General features: G+C 35.2%; 1 protein-coding gene and 1 long non-coding RNA gene across 2 annotated transcripts; one reads left to right on the top strand and one right to left on the bottom strand.

Moving 5' to 3' along the window:
* Positions 1 to 8,563: 8,563 nt before the first annotated feature.
* LOC145128680 (uncharacterized) lies at positions 8,564 to 10,640 on the bottom strand. Its single transcript, XR_013717043.1, has 3 exons — positions 10,157 to 10,640; positions 9,542 to 9,613; positions 8,564 to 8,697 (listed from the first exon to the last, which is right to left on the bottom strand). It is a non-coding gene; the product is annotated as an uncharacterized LOC145128680 (long non-coding RNA).
* A 339-nt stretch (positions 10,641 to 10,979) lies between these two features.
* LOC145128364 (alcohol dehydrogenase-like 7) lies at positions 10,980 to 14,154 on the top strand. The gene is made up of 10 exons (XM_079063163.1): positions 10,980 to 11,157; positions 11,291 to 11,427; positions 11,550 to 11,596; positions 11,847 to 12,172; positions 12,283 to 12,365; positions 12,519 to 12,594; positions 12,675 to 12,739; positions 12,885 to 12,980; positions 13,223 to 13,387; positions 13,828 to 14,154. The coding sequence occupies exons 1-10, from the start codon at positions 11,106 to 11,108 to the stop codon at positions 13,942 to 13,944; spliced, it is 1,164 nt and encodes a 387-aa protein (XP_078919289.1). The 5' UTR covers positions 10,980 to 11,105; the 3' UTR covers positions 13,945 to 14,154.
* Positions 14,155 to 19,074: the final 4,920 nt, after the last annotated feature.

Here is a 19,074-nt window from a genome sequence, read left to right as displayed (position 1 = left end):
ATCAAACAGGCACACTACTCCGATAACTCCAACTCAAACACCACTACCTCCTCCACAGTTCGATCCTGCTGATCTTCAAGCAGCAATTTCAGCCGCAGTGGCAACTGCTCTAGCTCACTTTGGCGAAAGTGGTACCTTCGAATCTGGTAGCGGTACCCACTTAACCAACCCCGAAGTTACTCACGAAACACCCAAGGGAGTGTTCGTACAAGGACTTCATGAACTGCAAACCCAATTCCTTTAATGGAAATGGTGGAGTCATCGCTCTAATGCGATGGTTCGAGAAAACAGATTCGGTCTTCGCAATCTGTTCGTGCCCAGAAGGGAGCAAAGTGAAGTTTGTTGCCTACACCTTCTCTGAAAGAGCCCTGACATGGTGGAATAGCCATGTTAAGTCACTGACCCTATCAGTGGCTAACTTGATAGGTTGGGAGAACCTAAAAGAGATGATGCTGGAAGAATACTGCCCGAGGGGCGAAGTTCAGAAGCTGGAACAAGAATTATGGGAGCACACTATGGTCGGTTCGGACATAGTGACCTACACTGACAGGTTCAGCGACCTAGCAGCACTATGCCCCGGGATGGTTACCCCGGAGAGCAAGAAGATAGAAAGATACATCAGGGGTCTATCTCCCCCGATCCAAGGAGATGTGATGTCTTCTAACCCAACCACATTCGATAGTGCCAAACGCCTGGCCCAACGACTCATTGAACATGGAGTCCGCCATGGTGTAGTAGTCCCCGTTCCCGAGCCATCAAAAGGAGATGACTATAAACGGTAGTCGGGGAACAAGAGGAAGAAGAAGCGAACAACACAGGAAACTCCGCAGGAGCAACAAACAAGTACTATGTATGCCGCCACAACACCTACTACTCCAGCACCTGCCAGTCGATATGTTGGAACCTTCCCGAAGTGTGGAAAGTGCAACTATCACCACACCGGAGTATGTCGGGAAATGCAGTGCCTGAACTGCCACAGAAAGGGACACACAGTCCGTTTCTGCAGGGTACCGACTCAACCGGTCTCTCAAGTCCCCGGAGTTGAAGAAAACCAAGCCTGCTATGGCTGTGGTGAGACTGAACACTATAGGAGGGACTGCCCGATATCAAAGAACTCAGGAGCATATGGACGGATTCTGATGATCACCGCAGGAGAATCAACCCCGGAATCGCCAGCGAGCAGCGGTACGTTTTTGAATTAAAGAATTACTTTAAAAATTAATTTATATTTATATAAGATTAAAACTTGGGGAAAACATTTAAAAGTAATTATAATAACTCACTTATCGGAACAAGTCACAGTATTCAAGAGAACTAAAAGATCCGTTCAGAGAAGCTATGATGGCTGAGTATGTACATCAGGGTTGTGCATAGCTAAGATTTTGCAGACCTAGAGTGAGTGATTCCGCCCTAATTCCCGTTCCTTGTTTGGTTGTGGATTTGAGGCAGAGTTACTCAGTCGACCGTCTTATTCATCTTAATTATTCATAACTTGTATATGACAGGCGATCATAGTGGTACCGAGGAGGATCGTAGTATAAAGTATCGACACTAGTTATCAAAGCACTTTCATTGTATGTACTCACTCATCGCGGTACGATACGTAGAAGTGTTAACATTAAGGAGAAGACAGAAAGCACTAGAACATTTACAAAGAGTACATTGTCGAGCACACTAGGGGTACATCATCGTATAACAAATGTTTCTTTCAAATCGGCCAAACTTTTGTTCAGTAAAGAGTCCGTTGCTATCGTTCGGCATGAGTTGGCGTGGTCCTCACCATACTAAGTTCATGTGTTTCTATCGCCTTGACCGTCAAATTCACGAAACCTTCGTCATTCGTATCGACAGTCCGACCTAGACGTCAGAATCGTCTACCTCGTATTCTAAACCCCGAAGTACTCGTGCGAAGAGTACTTTGCCCTCCGAAGCCTTGTCGTTGTATGTTCCGCAGACCTTCCCGAAGTACCACTCGTTAAGCAGACCAAGTTCAAGCACAGAGGCTAAGGACGAATACAACCCAACTATCATTATTCAGTGTATACGCGAGGGTGGTATATGATTATGATTACGCAAATTTAGTATGTGTGCTTCCGCCCTATCTCCTGTTCCTTGTTTGGTTGTGGACCTGGGGCAGAGTCGCACATCCGACCGTCTAACTAATCTTAATTATATACGACTTGTATACACGAGGTAATGATAGATGGACCAGGTGTGAATCCTATCAGGGACATTAGGGTAAAGTTGCCAGGTCTACGAATGGGTATTCTGCCAATTAGAGGAGCGCAACCCCAGTAGTACTGCTAAGAAAGCTAATTTTGGGACGAAATTCCATCTAACGGGGGGATGATGTGACAACCCAAAAATTTTTGCCTCGTAAGTCCAGCCATTCAATTCAACCGAGTGTCAGACCCGTTTCTGCTATCAGTTAGCATTTTTTTGAGTCCGTTTAAGGGTTCTAAGACTAGTACACTTAAGGATTGGATGTAGGGTTGTATCAGCTTAAGTTCATCGAGTTGAAATCGAGCCGAAAACTCCATGACAAGGAGTTTACGGCCGTAAACTCTTGGTGTCCATAAACTATCCTCCATATATAAGAGTTTACTTCATTTTTCTTCATTTCTTCAAGTCCTAGCCGCAAACTTCCATTCTCTCTCAAGTATCATCGAGTTCTTCATCCCCGATCTTCAAAAACGTATGTGATTCTTCCATCTAGTTGTTTTTATTCTTCTTAATCATGAACCACCCTTTAATTCCATCCATGAAAATCGTCTTTTTGGGTAGATCTTCAAGATCTTCATCTTTCACCAAGAACACTAAGAACACACACTTGTTCTTGGTGGCTGAAAACCCCTTTTAAGGCTTCAAAATCATGAGTATTCCTTTCATACACTTGCTACCTAGTAGAATCATTAGCCTAAATACCTTGAACAAACGATTTGAGGATGATCTCCAGGAGTTTACGGCCGTAAACACCCTTGGCCGTAAACCCCTTGGCCGTAAACACCCTAGACCGTAAACATCATGGCCGTAAACATCTATGTGTGGCCCTAAACACCCCAATGATGAATCCCATTTGATTCTAACACTTGGTCCAAGTGTTTCCTAGTCCCTAAGGGTGTTTCCTTGCATGTAGTTGCTTTTAAACACTATATTCATGCCAATATATGCAATTATATGTCATTAGGACTTGTTTGTGTCTCGAGACTTCATTCGTGGAACTTCTCATCCTTACGCGCATATTCGTTTGAATCACCCACATAAGGTGAGTTCATACCCCTATAATCAATTTTTTAAACTGTTTTAAATGCTTTTAAGGGGTGGGGGGGGGGGGGGGGGAATACAAGTTGAACACAATGATAATTGTGTAAATGTTTGTTATAAACATCTTTCAAAGGATTGCTTATGTTTTTATAAGTGATCAAAACATTTCAAAAAAACTCTTTTTAAGTTATGTTACTTTATAGTTTATAAAACTCTGTTTTTAAAGTAAAATCACAACTTAGTAGATAAATGAGTCTTTTCAGTAACAGTTCAAGTAAACATACTAGTAAACTATAATAAGTATAGTTTAGGGGTTCAGTTCATACTAGATACTAGAACATACTATAAAGAGAAACAGGGAGGTAGATACAATACACGATAACAGAAAGAACATACTAAGATACTATAACAGAAAGAACATACTAAGATACTATAACAGAAAGAACATACTAAGATGCTATAGCAGAAGAACAAACCAGGATCTAATTATACGAATAATCACTAACTCATTGTTCTAAACAAAAGGTGATAATAAATTGGGTATACATGATCAGATAACTTTAATGTGAGACTACTTCACGGCTTAGCAATTTGTTTGCTGAAGTCACGTTTGGTAACGAGCATCTCTTGCAGGGAGAGCGTATAGTATGGGTACTACTCATCACATTATGACCTTAATAAAACAAACTTGTTTTAAGGTAATCAGTACTTCAGGATGTCAATTTAAAAGACAACTGTGTACTTACATTTTTCCCATTACTTTCATATTGTGACAGTTCCACTTGAAAGTTAATGCAAACTATTTTCGAGTTAAGGTAGTTATAAACTAGGGAAAACTTACATCTTTTCAAGCGACAAACAGAACATTCGAGTCTAGTACATCCAGTAGAAAGGGGCCTATAATGCTAACTTTATGATTCCTTAGTTTATACATCAGGAATATATAATAATCGGATCCGACAGGTAGTAGGATGTGTGCTTTCCGCTTCATTTCCTGTTCCTTGTTTGGTTGTGGGCTTAGAGCAGATTCCCCAGCCTACTATGTATTCGATCTTAGCTATATATATATTCTGTATACACCAAGTAATCATAAAGAGTACCAGGTATGGGTCAGGTCATAGGACACTAATTCAATGCACTGTTTTCTAGTACAAAACATACTTTTCAAATAGAACATTTGGTATACAAAACTTGAAACTTACTAGTAAAAGGTTTAATCCATTTTATTAAACCAGTATAACTTAAAGGACCTTAGGTGGTTAATTCTATAATACCTTAGTTTATACATAATTAATACCCGATAGGTAGTTGGATGTGTGCTTTCCACCTCATTTCCTGTTCCTTGTTTGGTTGTGGGCTTAGGGAGATTCACACAATTAACTATATGTTCGATATTGATTATATATAGCTAGTATAAACTAAGTAATTATAGAAGGAACCATTGTGGTTACCATTTTTACTAAAAGAAATAAGGGTTTTCTTAAAGAATCTTTTCATCAAATATAAAGGAACTATTACACGTAACTCCGTGAGTACCAAGTGAATACAGCAGGGTTATATACAACGAAGATCTAACAAACAATGAGATGTGTTCCTTCCGCCTCATTTCCTGTTCCATGTTTGGTTTTGGGCTTAGGCCAGATACACACAACCGATTGTTTGTTTACTCCGTGTTTTATATAACTTGTATCCATTTAGTACTCATAGAAAGGATTGTAGAGTCATTTTTACTTATCTTTCATCAAAGCAGGAAATATAGGATTTTCTGGAGGAACAGGTGAACTTTTCTAAAAGAACTTACAACTCACTACAACTTTCTTACACTTACTACAACTTTCTTACAACTTACTTACATCACTAAAATATTATGAACTCACCAGCTTAAATGTTGATCTACTCTTTCAAAATAACTTGTATTCTCAGGAGACCAGTAGACAGGTACGCGCACTGGGATTCAGAAGATGGAGCAGTATAACTTCATGTCTTGTTTTGTTATTTACTTTGTAGTCTATGTTATGTGAACCACATACTTTGTAAACACTTTCTTTCTAATGAAATGGTTGTTTATTACTTTGATTACTATGATGCATGACTTGTGATACAAACATGACGTCCTCCACCCCCGAACGTTTCCGTCGTTCCGGTTTTGGGGTGTGACAATATGTTTATATGTGATTATGTGCTTATGTGTATGGTATATGGTAGTTTGGGGAGACTCACTAAGCTTCGTGTTTATAGTTTCAGTTTCTGGTTTCAGGTACTTCCGGTAGCAAAGGGAAGAGCTCAGGATGACTGCATTGCACACACCATGATGTTTAGCCTGGGATGTTTTACTATGATAGATTGACATGTGTTTTGATATGATTTTTTGGAGATACTATGATTTATATTTTGATGAAATGATTTTGATAACTATGGTTTTACTTATGATTTAAAAATGAAATTTTTGGACCGTATTTTTGGGATGTTTCAATTTAATTATCTCAGTGTCAAAGTACAATGCCTTAAATTTTTTTATGGTTGGTCATTTTCTTTTTATTATTCTTACTATAAACAACTCATGTTTTCTCACATATTTTGTTAGAGAGAAGAAGGATTTTCTTTATATTTTAATAAAATCGTTGTTATTGACTAACGGGTTCAAATATTGATACCAATCTTTCAGGTTGTTTTTGTAAAGTGATTGTTGACTAAGAGGTTCAAATAGTGATGTCATTTAACATGGAGGTTTATACAGGGACAACATTGCAATTAGATGTTAATCTTGATGGGTTTAGGTTGGAACATGGCATAAACTTTGTGGATAGAAAGAGTAACCATGTTGCTGGAAACAAGGTTGTGAAGCGAAAGATAATGGTGTAGAGTGCGGTTAACTCAACTCACGGGGAGGGTGTTGTTGGTTATCCTTTGTTTAGTAAGAAATGTTAGTAAGCTGGTTTTGTAGGTGACAAGTGTACTTACATTGATATTAGTTGTAAAAATTGGAATAGGATTTAAATTATAATGCCATAATTTGGGTTAAATCAATGAATTAGTATCAAATTTGAAGCTCTGGTTTCACTTTAAAAGTCAAACATGGCTTAAAGAACCCAAAAGAGTCAAGCCAAGTCCCTTGAGTTTGAATTTGGAGATTAAAAAACAATAATGATTTAAAGGTTACCTCATTGTGGGTTTCAGTAATCACTGATTACTCAAAACCGGAACCATTCTAATTGGTTACGATTTTGTAATTAGCGGTTAATAACCATTTCGGTTGCAGATTCAGATTCCCGATCGTTTCATGACATTAAAGTAAAATTTCGTATTGATTTTAAAATTTCACATTGATTTTAAATTTAAATTGATTATAACGTTAAACTTTTATTTTAATGTTATTATAGTGTTTTAGTTTCATCTTTTCTCACTTATAGCAATCAACTTCCATGTTATTGTTGATTATAGCATTTCACTTTCTTATTTTTTATTATATTCAACTTTCATTTTAATGTCGATTATAACATTTTACTTTTATTTTTTCAATTATAACATGCAACTTTCATTTTAATGTCGTTTATATCACTTTACTTTCATTTATTTTTAACTATCGCGTTAAATTGTCATGCTAATATCAATTATTTCATTTTATTTTATTTTTCAATTCTAGCATTCAACTTTCATGTTAATATCGATTATAATATTTACTTTTATCTTAATGATAATTATACCATTTGTATGTTAATTATAACATTTTTTTATTTATTGTGACTTATAACATTTTACTTTCATGTTAGTGACATTCATAGTCATCCAACTTTTATTTTAATGTATAAATCTTTTATTAGTCATTACGATCAAGAATTATCAATAATGTTTTTTTCTCAACCGTGGTTTTCACGGGTTTAAATCTAGTATAAATATATAAATCTACTCCTAAACTAAATACTTAATTTCACCTATGTCCACAATGGGACGTGAACCCTCAAACTCAAAAAGGGAGGGCACCACCTGATACCGTTAGGCTAGAAGCCCTTTCATGACATATATATATATATATATATATATATATATATATATATATATATATATATATATATATATATATATATATATATATATATATATATATATATATATATATATATATATATATATATAAAGAGAGAGAGAGAGAGCTAGGTCAAATGTTGATTGACATCTATTGTGCGGATGTGTGGAAAATGCTATTCTGTGAGAATGACAAAGAAAATATGTTGTTTGGTAATGTGAATATCTTCAATCTTACATAACTATTGTCATTATTACACAATCTCACTAATTAAATTGTCTATAAGGTTATTATAGACATTTCTTTAATTATTCTCATTCTGTCAGAATATTGTCAGAATGTTTATTGAGTCGTATTCTGTAAGAATGAAAATTAGTAAAAAACGATGTGTGAGAACAAAATGAATAAGAATTAGTGAAGACGCATGAAAATGATAATAGTCGTGTGAGATTGAACGTATTCACATTAACAAATAACCTATTCTTTTAGTAGTTCTCATTGAATAACATTGTCTACATGTATGCACAATAGTTGTGCATCCACATTATAACCTAGTTTTATATATATATATATATATATATATATATATATATATATATATATATATATATATATATATATATATATATATATATATATATATAGGGTTGAGATCGGTTGAGAACTCATAGTTTTCCGAGAACCCGAGAACTAAAAGTGGAGCATTAGATCAAAAATAATTCATTAAGGACATGATCGTCATCTTACCAATCTCATTTAATGTTTAATTTTTTTGTGTTATTTAATATATTAATATAAATGTCTAAAAATTACATCATAAATCAAAATTTCATATTTTTTTAAACATAATATTTTTTTCATTTTTTTTAAGAAAAGATATAGATTTTTAAATTTTTTATAGAAAACAAAGATTTTTGAAAAAAAATTGAAAAAAATATTTTTTTAAAAAAACTACAATTTTTTAAAAAAAACAGCAATTTTTTTTAAAAAAAAACTGCATTTTTTTTCAAAAAAACTGCAATTTTTTTTAAAGAAAACTGCATTTTTTTCAAAAAAAAACTGAATTTTTTTTAAAAAAAACAGCTTTTTAAATAAAAAAAACTGCAAGTTTTTTAAAGAAAGTTACATTTTTTTTCAAAAAAAATTGTATTTAAAAAAAACTGCAAATGCATATATGTATATTTCTTATACTGTAATATTCGTAAAAAAAAATCACAACAAATCTCATTTTTATTAATTAATCTATAAACATAATAGTCCAAGTATTTTATTCGATACAAAATAAAATATAAAAAATAAAAAATGCTACAAATTTCAAAGCATTTTCATGTCTTTGTGTCAATATTTCCTTATTTTTTTCAATTTATCATTTTTCATCTCTTCAATATTCACCACAATTTATTCCAAATCTACAAGAAAATTAAAAAAAATGATTAATGCAAAAATACTCACAAAAATACATATGTGATTTTCATGTGATTAACATATGAATCACATGCTATTCACATATGAATCACATGTGATTTACATGTGAATCACATGTAATTTATATGCGATTCACTTGTGATTTACAGGTGAAATTCATATGCGATTCACTTGTGATTTACATGTGAATCGCATGTAATTCATATGCGATTCACTTGTGATTTACATGTGAATCACATGTAATTCATATGTGATTTACAAGTGAATCACATTTAATTCATATGTGATTCATTTGTGATTTACATGTGAATCACATGTAATTCATATGTGATTCGCTTGTGATTTACATGTAAATCACATGTAATTCATATGTGATTTACATGTGATTCATATGTGATTTACATGTGAATCACATGTAATTCATATGTGATTCACATGTGATTTACATGTGAATTTGTGAATTACATGTGATTCACATGTTAATAACATGTAATTCATATGTGAATTAAATATGATTCATCAAATACCAACTATGTTCTTATAATCTGTAGGTAGGTTTTGCTCCCATTGTAAAGTTATCAAACAGTTGTAATATAATGGGTAAATTAGACATTTGCATAATCAATGGAAATGTAGCTTCACTAGTAAAAGAACTTATACCTTGACAAAAAAAATTTGGTAGTTTTGTGTATTAAGCAGATCAATGGTTGGGCCACATGTGAGGGGACTCAAATATAATTTATAAAGCAGTTGTAGGAGAACATAAAACTTGTCCATAAAAATCATAAAAAAAACATAAGAAATCTAAAATTAGTTGAGACCACAAACCTGGAATCTAAATTCATGAAGCACTGCATTGACATCTGGCTTTGGCAGCATTTCCAGAATATCAAGAATAACCTACAAGCGACTGATATGAATAAGGCTCTAAATAACAATCTTACAGCAACAACAAAAGTCAAAAGGAGCATATATCTGGAACCAAAGTTATCAAATAGTGGGAGCCTATATCATAATCATGTAATCAACTTGAAAACATAAACATTGAAAGCTTAATCTGCACAATTCTCAAATTGACTACAGAGTGATTTAACCTAATTTTGATATACGAATTCGAAATTTTATTCAATCATCCAACCAAACAACAATGAAGTAATTTGATTAATGTTAATTAGCAGGATAAATTGAATCAATGGCAACTCATGTTACTAACAGAATGAAGCTACAACTTAAAACAAATAACACAAATTCAGGAGAATTTCTGATGCGCAAATTCGCTGATTTACTCAAATTTAGGGCTTGATCGATGAAACTTAACGGATCATCATAATCTCTGTTCAATATTTCCAATCCAGCATGAGATGTTTATGAATTAATAGTAATAGCAAACGAAAGCTAAAAGGAAATCTCTGATCGTTGTGCAGATGTCTAGAGGATCGATACCTGATTTAGTGCGAGGGCGAACGGTTTTGCAACGCCTAGGTAGGGAAAACTACGTTCGATATGGAGTTGACCTCAATCAGACACGTTCGACTTCGATTGTCGGAAGAAAATGAAGATTAGCAACACACAACGAAATTACTTTCCACAGAACAACTTGATGTCGACCTCAATACGTTCAACTACCAAGCCCCAAACCAGATGAAATCAATTACGATGCTAACGATCCCAAGTAACCCTTTCGATTCCAAGCAAAGACTGAAGCTCCTTGGCGTCATTTCGGAGCCCTAACTGATCAATTAGGGCTTGACTCTCAGCTTCTTCTTTGTTTTCGATAACGGCTGAGGGAGATTGGCAATGTAGGCGGTGGTCTCTGATAATGACCTAGATGTGGTGCTGAAGATTCGACTCGCCGGCGTCGGTTGTGGGGGAAGCGGAATTGCGACCCCAGAATCGGAGAAGGTGAGGAGCGTTTGGGGAAGATCGAATGTTACGTCTGGAATAGTTTGGGGAATTTTTTTTATTTTTAGTGATTTAACAAATGTAATAAACTAATAATATATTTGTTTCCAATAATACCCTTCAGTAATTTAATTGGTAATATCCCCGCCTCTTTAGTTTTCTGATTATTTACAAAAATGTCACCTTCCATCTTGACCGTCCTTTATTTTGATCCAACGTTCCACTTTTAGTTCTCGGGTTCTCGGGAAACTATGAGTTCTCAAATTATCATTCCTATATATATATATATATATATATATATATATATATATATATATATATATGTTACGTATTAATAATTGATAGACATAAAGTAAACTAAACCGGGCGTTGGTGGTGGGTGGTCCAACCTGTTTTTTGTGTCAACCACTATACAACTTCAGAATAGAATCCAAAACCACTACTCTTGTCTGTTCGTGTGTGGGAAAGAAACCAGTTCTTGCCGTTGATCATGGACGGAAAAAGGACCAGCAACACCGCCGGAAACCCCATCAAGTGCAGAGGTAATGCCGTCAATCAACGTTTAAGAGAAATAAGTTCATGGTTTCGAATTTGAACCAAAAAAATCAGTTTCAAATGTGAAATTTCAAGTTTGATTTCTTCTCAAAAACTAATGAACTACTGTGTCGTTGGCAGCTGCGATTGCAAGGAAAGCAGGGGAGCCGCTGGTGATAGAGGAGGTGATAGTGGCCCCACCAAATCATCATGAAGTCCGAATCAAAATCTTATGCACTTCCCTTTGTCACACTGATGTTACCTTTTGGAAACTGGAGGTAGATAGTGACTGATTTCAAAATCGAACGATGTTGCATTTTTTTTTTTTTTTTTCCAAATTTGAATCTGTCATGTGTTTTATTGATGTTTACTAACCACTGTTTTTTTTTCTTTCCTGAAGCATCCTCCTGCTATTTTCCCCATAATACTTGGTCATGAAGCAGTAGGGTAAAATCTTCTGATCCATCTAAATTATTAATAATATGATCATTCTTGGTTTATTTTGGACATTGGTTAATTAATATGTTTCTTTGTAATAGTATCCAAGTCTTATTTTCTTCAACATAAATGAAGTGTTTTATTGATGTTAACAAAAGAATTCTGACATTATCAAATACTTCAACTTGCAATTTTTATGGTTAGGAGGGAACGAATTTTTTTTATGCAACTATAATCATTTTATTGTGGTGCACTAAAGGGTGGTAGAGAGTGTAGGAGAAGGCGTACATGAAGTTGTTGAAGGAGACACTGTGATCCCAATCTTTTTAGCCGATTGTGGTGAATGTATAGATTGCTTATCCAAAAAAAGCAACCTATGTACAAAATTCCCTCCAAGACCTTCTCATGGAATGCAAAGGGATGAAACAAGCAGATTCACAGACATCAATGGGGAAACTTTATACCATTTCTTGAATGTATCAAGTTTTACTGAGTACACAGTGCTTGACATAGCTCATGTAACTAAAACTGATCCAACAATCCCAGCAAATAGAGCTTGCCTTTTAAGTTGTGGAGTATCAACTGGTATGTAAATATATAGATTATATTCTTCTTAAAGTCGTTTACTAATTACGTGTTGATGATAATTTGTGATAAATATATAAAGATTTTGTATTTATATGTTTTTTTTTCAGGGGTAGGTGCTGCATGGAAGACAGCGAAAGTGGAAGCTGGAACAACAGTTGCTATATTTGGACTTGGTGCAATTGGGCTAGCAGTATGATTCTACTTAATTCATTTCAAGATTATTTTATTATAGTTGTATGAGTATTTTGATAGGAAAAAGTAAACCACATGTTATGCAAAATTGATAACTCGATCATGAATGATTAAACAGTTTTGTGACATTGATGATCTTCTTGTTTTATAGGTTGCTGAAGGAGCAAGGCTATGTGGAGCTAAGAGGATTATTGGTATTGATGTAAACCAAGATAAGTGTGAAATAGGTAATTTCCAATGTGGATCTTTAAAACAATTATTTACTAAGTTGAGTGAGTTTTACATTGATATAGTTTTTTATTTACAGGAAAGAAATTTGGAGTTACTGATTTTGTAAATTCCCACAACATTGGGGACAAAACTTTGAGCCAGGTAACTTAAACTGACATGCACTTGGTTCTGAGTTCACCATATATTTATCTTCATTATAGTAATTAATGAGTAATAAAAAAATGTTACATTTCAAATTTACGATGTTAATATGGTTTTTATAACATAAAGTTGTTGGTTGAAGTAGATAATAATTGAGATGACTGATGGGGGTGCAGACTATTGCTTCGAGTGCGTTGGTTTGACATCACTGGTGAATGAAGCTTATGCTTCTTGTAGAAAGGTCCATTCTATCTCTATTTTAAATAGATTACCCTTTAACATTATGATAATCCATTGTATTTGCTTATACCATTTTTCTTTGTTCTCTATTTTGAGGCTTTCCATCATTTCTCATTTAGATAAATGGACACAAGAAAATGACAAATGTCAAATGGCATATTGGCCTATATGATTTTTAATCATGTCCAACTCTAGTATATGCACTAACTGAATTTTTGTTTCATCTATGAATGTAATCTTCAGGGATGGGGAAAAACAGTTATGGTGGGGATTGACCACCCTGGGGCAATGTTGACCTTAAGTTCTTTTGAGATACTTCACAGTGGGAAATCTCTCATGGGATCGTTTTTTGGAGGTTTAAAACCAAAATCCGATATCCATGTCCTCGAAAAATTCTATTTGGATAAGGTAAGTGGAATCTTGCCTCTCTAGTTTTCAGTCCTTGACTTTTGAGGTCAAACCAAAGAATTCTCAAAAACATATATTTATATCGGGAGTTTTCCTACAAATTTGCACTAAAATTCTTTATTTGTTATCCTGGAGTGAAGTTCGATGTATGTTATGAGATGTGGCAAAACTGAAATGTTTATATGAAATATTTATGGGAAATGTTGGTTCCTTTGACCTAAAAAGTCAAAGTGCAGAATTTTTTGAATGGATGTTGTAATACACTCTGTCCATCTTATAAGAAATCAACTGTTTTTATATGATGCATCGTTTCATTTATTTCGGGATATGAATTAAAAACCAGTTAGTTGATGCTAGTACAAATGATGATGAGACTAAAAGAAGAAAATATAAGAAAATGATATAAACAACCAGAACTTAATAATTCGTTGTGTATCCAGGAACTACAACTGGATGAATTTGTGACGCATGAGGTTGACTTTGAAGACATCAACAAGGCTTTTGACTTGCTCCTTGATGGGAAGAGCCTACGATGTGTGATTTATATGAACAAATGATCTAACTTCATTCAATGATGGATTTTTTTTTCATTAGCTGTAAATGTATGTGTCATATGCAGCAACAAGATAACCATAATGTTAGCTTCCTCATTAACATTTCAAATAATGTAACCGTTTGAAACATAGGGCCTTTTGAAATAGTACTGTCACCACTTAAAAAATAAATAATACAACATTATGACAGCGGAAAACCCTATTCTTAAAATATCTAAACTCCATAAATATTTGTAAATTATATAAGAGGGATGTTTAACAATTATCAAAGACAATACAAACAGGTAATATCTAACTATTCCAAGGCATTTCCAAATGCGGAGTAATTGACTAATTTATCTCTTATCTCCTCATCCACTTTAGTAATAATCATAATCACATGCATTGGCGGACCTACGTAGTGCCCGGGGGGTCGTAGGCCACTACTTTGATTCAGTCCCGTAGTGTAGATTTTTTTTTTATTAGGTGCAACCTCATTGATCACATGTCACTTAAGTCACATGTAAAGAAGTGTATGTTGCTAAGACAACATATAAAATCAACATTTATATAAATCTTTCAAAAAAAAAAAAAACCCGTCCTCTTTTCACCGAAGTCAGCATAAATTTTCACCTAAATTCATCTTATGGAAAGTTTCATTTTCCCGAGATATATAATTATAGAATATTATATATATCTCAAACTTTTGAAAGACCATTGTATATAAATAAAAGACAAAACCTCATAAATTGTCCCTGTAGTTTTCTGCAATCTGGAATATAATTCTTAAGTTTAAAAAACGTTATAGATGGTCCATATTGTTTCAAAACTTTTAATAAATAATCCATTACCCATATAAAAAGACTTATTTACCATTTTCAATTTCTTTTACATTTTTTTTAATTAAAACCATTTAAAAAAAGAAAAAATTAATAATAATTAACCATACCTTGGCGGCTCTCTCTCTCTCTCTCTCTAAATAAGGGAAAAACACTCACACGGGCAAACAGTGCTCTTCAATCTATCCATCCCCAATCAACCAACCACAAACAATATATTTAATCGCGTATTTCCATGATTTTTTTTTGAAGATTTCATCAAAAGTCATAGACGATTAACATAAACCCAAATCACAAAATCCCACAATTTCAAAACCCCCTCAAGAATTTCCCTCTATTGTTCTTGTATGTATGAAGTTTTATCTCTGAAACAGTGAAATGGGATTAGATGCTATCAAACCCTCACCGGTGCCCACCAGAGAAGAAAACACACCAAATAATTTCACTTCACCTCTCTCTCTCTCTCTCTCTCTCTCTCTCTCTCTCCCCCCCCCAAGAAAGGAAACACACACACACACAAGCAAACAATGCTCTTCAATCTATCCATCCACAATCGACCAACAATGAACAATATCTCTAATCGTGTAATTCCATGATTTTTTGAAGATTTCATCCAAAGTCATAAACAATTAACATAAACCCATATCACAAAATCCCACAATTTCAAAATCCCCTCAAGAATTTCCCTCTATTGTTCTTGTATGTACGGAATTTTATCTTTGAAACCGTGAAATGGGATTAGATGCTATCAAACCCTCACCGGTGCCGACCAGAGAAGAAAACACACCAAATAAATCCACTTCACTTCTCTCTCTCCCAATAAGGGAAACACACACACACACACAAGCAAACAATGCTCTTCCATCTATCCACCCCCAATCGACCAACCACAAATAATATCTCTAATCGCGTAATTCCATGATTTTTTTGAAGATTTCATCTGAAGTTATAAACGATTAATAAAAACCCAGATCACAAAATCCCACAATTTCAAAAAACCCTCAAGAATTTCCCTATATTGTTCTTGTATGTGTGGAATTTTATCTATGAAATAGTGAAATAGGGTTAGATGCTATCAAGCCCTCACTGGTGCCAACCAGAGAAGCAAATAGAGAAATTAAATATCCTCCTAGATTTTTCTACATATCCTCCTACCCATCTTAAATGGTGACATGTGTCACACAAGTATATGAAAATATTATTACTTTCCTTAAATATGACACATGCTATCATTTAGGATGGGTAGCAGGATATGTAGGAAGAAAATGTAGGAGGATATTAATTTCTCCAACAAATCAATCCACTCACTTCTCTTTTTCCATCGGAGAATGCCCTGTGTCGATTTGATGTCCGAAACCCCTTCAATCGATCTAAAGAACCAACAAAACTTGAGACTCGTGGCTGTAACATCCCAATGATGAGGTACTTCTAATTTTGACCCTATAATTGAATTATTTTGCATTTTGGTCCCTAAGTTTAAGAAAGAGTGCAAAAAGGGCTCATAGTGGCATTTTCATAAATTGGGACTTTGAGTAGTACGATGTGCGTACATGTGTACACTAAGCATACTAGGGCGCGCCTTAGTACGTTGGGCATACACCTCATACGCAGGGCGTACGTCGAAATCATGCAACCCCAATTTTTTGGGTTTTGGCTCATATTTAAGCATCATTAAGGCCTCATATCATCTTCTTACCCAACCTCCTTCTGTGACATCGACCCCCAAGCAACCCTAAGAGCAAGAGAGAAATTTTGGAGCCTTTAAGAGAGTTTGAAGTGGTTTTGAAGAAAGAACAAGGTGGTGAGAAGAACTGGGAGCTTGAGATCACTTTGGATTTGGGATTTCATTTTTGTTTGCAACCACAATGAGGTATAAAGTTTGCATATTTTCCACTCCATCTTGTAGATCTAGGTTTTTGCTCCTTTAAGTCACTTTTTGGTCCCAAAATGGTGATTCTTGGACATGGCATGTTCTTGACCCATTAAGCCGTTCTTTCAGACTTTAGGAAGGGTCTTGAGCCATAAAAATGAGGTCTTAATGTAATGTCCCACAACTTAAGACCAAAAATTTCGATTTTATATTAATAAAACCATTATCCAAAACAATATCATAAAACCATAGTGAACTCAGGGTAGGTGAATAAACATCCAAATATATCAGAGTTATATAAAATGCGGAACAATGTGGTATGTGCAATGCAGTCATCCCAAGTTCTTCCGTTTTGAAATCAAGGTACCTCAAACATAAACTGAAAATTGTAAGCATAAAGGTTAGTGAGTTCCCCAAAATAGCACATACTAAACAAACATACTGCCAAGCATATCTGGGTGCTTGCAATCCCCTTCGGTCTATTTTAACCGGATATCGGATCTATTTCACCCCTACTACTACCACATAATATCATAACAGGAATCACAGAGTCATCAAGAAAATACAAGCATAACTGACAGTTGCCATAAAAACAATCATCACACTACATCATAAACTAGTGGGTCGGTATTGGTGCCTTCGACACACGGATACTGCGAAGGAAGACTCACCTTGATCAGAGATAACTGAGACCCACACTCTGCTCCTACCGAAATGCGCACATTGGACATAAATCAACAATATCTTAAATAATAATTAGGCCTTAACCAACGCGAGGGTCTAAACCCTAAAATCCTACATCTTAGGGTAAAATGACCATTTTACCCTTTTTCTTAATTGGCCCAAAAACCAAGGCCCAACCCAACTACTCAAAAGGCCCAAAACCCATCATGGACCTAAATCCATGAGAGCCCAAAATACTAGCAACAACCCAAAATCAAAAGTGTAATGGACCAACAAGGCCCAATCTTCAAAGTCCCAAACATGGCGCAATACCGAGAATCGTCCAGCCTAAGCGTCCACCTGTTGAGTACGCGGGGCGTAGTCAGCCCGTACGCCCATCATACGCCTCATGTTTCCAAACCACTTAATTAAGCACTTAAACAGTTAATACCTTTTGCCAAACTCTCATATCTGGTCCATAAGGGTGACTTAATACGTAAAGTTGGCAAATTTACACCCATGCATGGCTTAATGGGACCCAACACTCTAAAAGAAGCTTAATAAAGCTCTTAACACTTGCATGGACCAATATCTTTCACCAAGTTTGCATTTTTATGAACAAGGGGCCTCCATGGAGCTAAGATCTAACATTAATTGCCTATGGAGTAGATCAAAAGCTCAACTTTAACTCAAAAGATTCAAACGTTAATAAATAATACCATAAAATAGATCTAGCACAAATGACCATCAAGGTGAGAGTTTTTTATCTCAAAAGGCTTGCAAAGGTGAATGTAATTATGGATCTACAAGCTCAAGTTATTCTTCCAAGTGTTCCTCTTCTTTTTCTTCACCATCAAACACCAACAAACTCACTTTTAAGCTCACATCTCATCAAATTCATTTAGGGTTTCGATACTAGGTCATAAGGTGTTGGAGGCTGATAAATAGAGTGTCCAAGAGTGAAATAAGTTGTTTAAATAGGGTGAATCCCTAAAATTAGGGTTTTGCCCCTGCTGTCCGTACGCCCCGCGTAACCCTATGTATGCCCCGCGTATGTTGAGACCTCAGCAATCCGGATGCGAGCCAGTACGCCCGGCGTACTCCTAGCGTATGCCCAACGTACTCGGCTAGGGTCAAGAACCGCCAATCCTCTGAAGGCCGTAACTTCTTCGTTTTAATTCCTATTCCGATGATCCTTATATCCACAGAAAGGTAATGATAAGCTCTATACTTCTATTAACTCCCCATTTCCATATAACTTTCTGAACTTAACTCAAAATTTTATAAAAGGTCCGAACTACCACTTTACCGATTTACCCTTGGACCCCAAAACACAAATAGAACTCCTCGATCATCTAATCTTCATTATCCACACTCAAAGGGGACCAAGACTCTTCTCAAAGGACCTAAGCCTTATGAAAACCGGTCTTCGAGTCATGAGCCCAAATTATGAAACGATTTGAAATAGGGTGTTACAACTCTCCCCCACTTAAATTAGATTTCGTCCTCGAAATCGTTCCTTACTACTTCCTCCTCTGCCATATGATCCTGCCCAACTTCATGAATTCCGATTAAGACCGAAGAATCATCTCATACCGATTATCGTCTCCCAAACCTTCCATCCAAACCCATTCATGGCAGAAATTGATTATACCTCCGAAAGGATGAACCTAAAGACTCTGCCCTCAACCCAAAAGAAGGAATCCCAGCAGCCCTGCCTGACGATTGAAACAACTACCTTACTCTTGCCAACTGGAAGACCTCATAACACTGTGATAACTA

Source organism: Lactuca virosa, chromosome 8 (genome assembly GCF_052849685.1).
Source record: "Lactuca virosa cultivar CGN04683 chromosome 8, Lactuca_virosa_CGN04683_v6, whole genome shotgun sequence".
NCBI lineage: Eukaryota > Viridiplantae > Streptophyta > Magnoliopsida > Asterales > Asteraceae > Lactuca > Lactuca virosa.
This window is presented reverse-complemented; position numbering and strand designations above follow the sequence as displayed.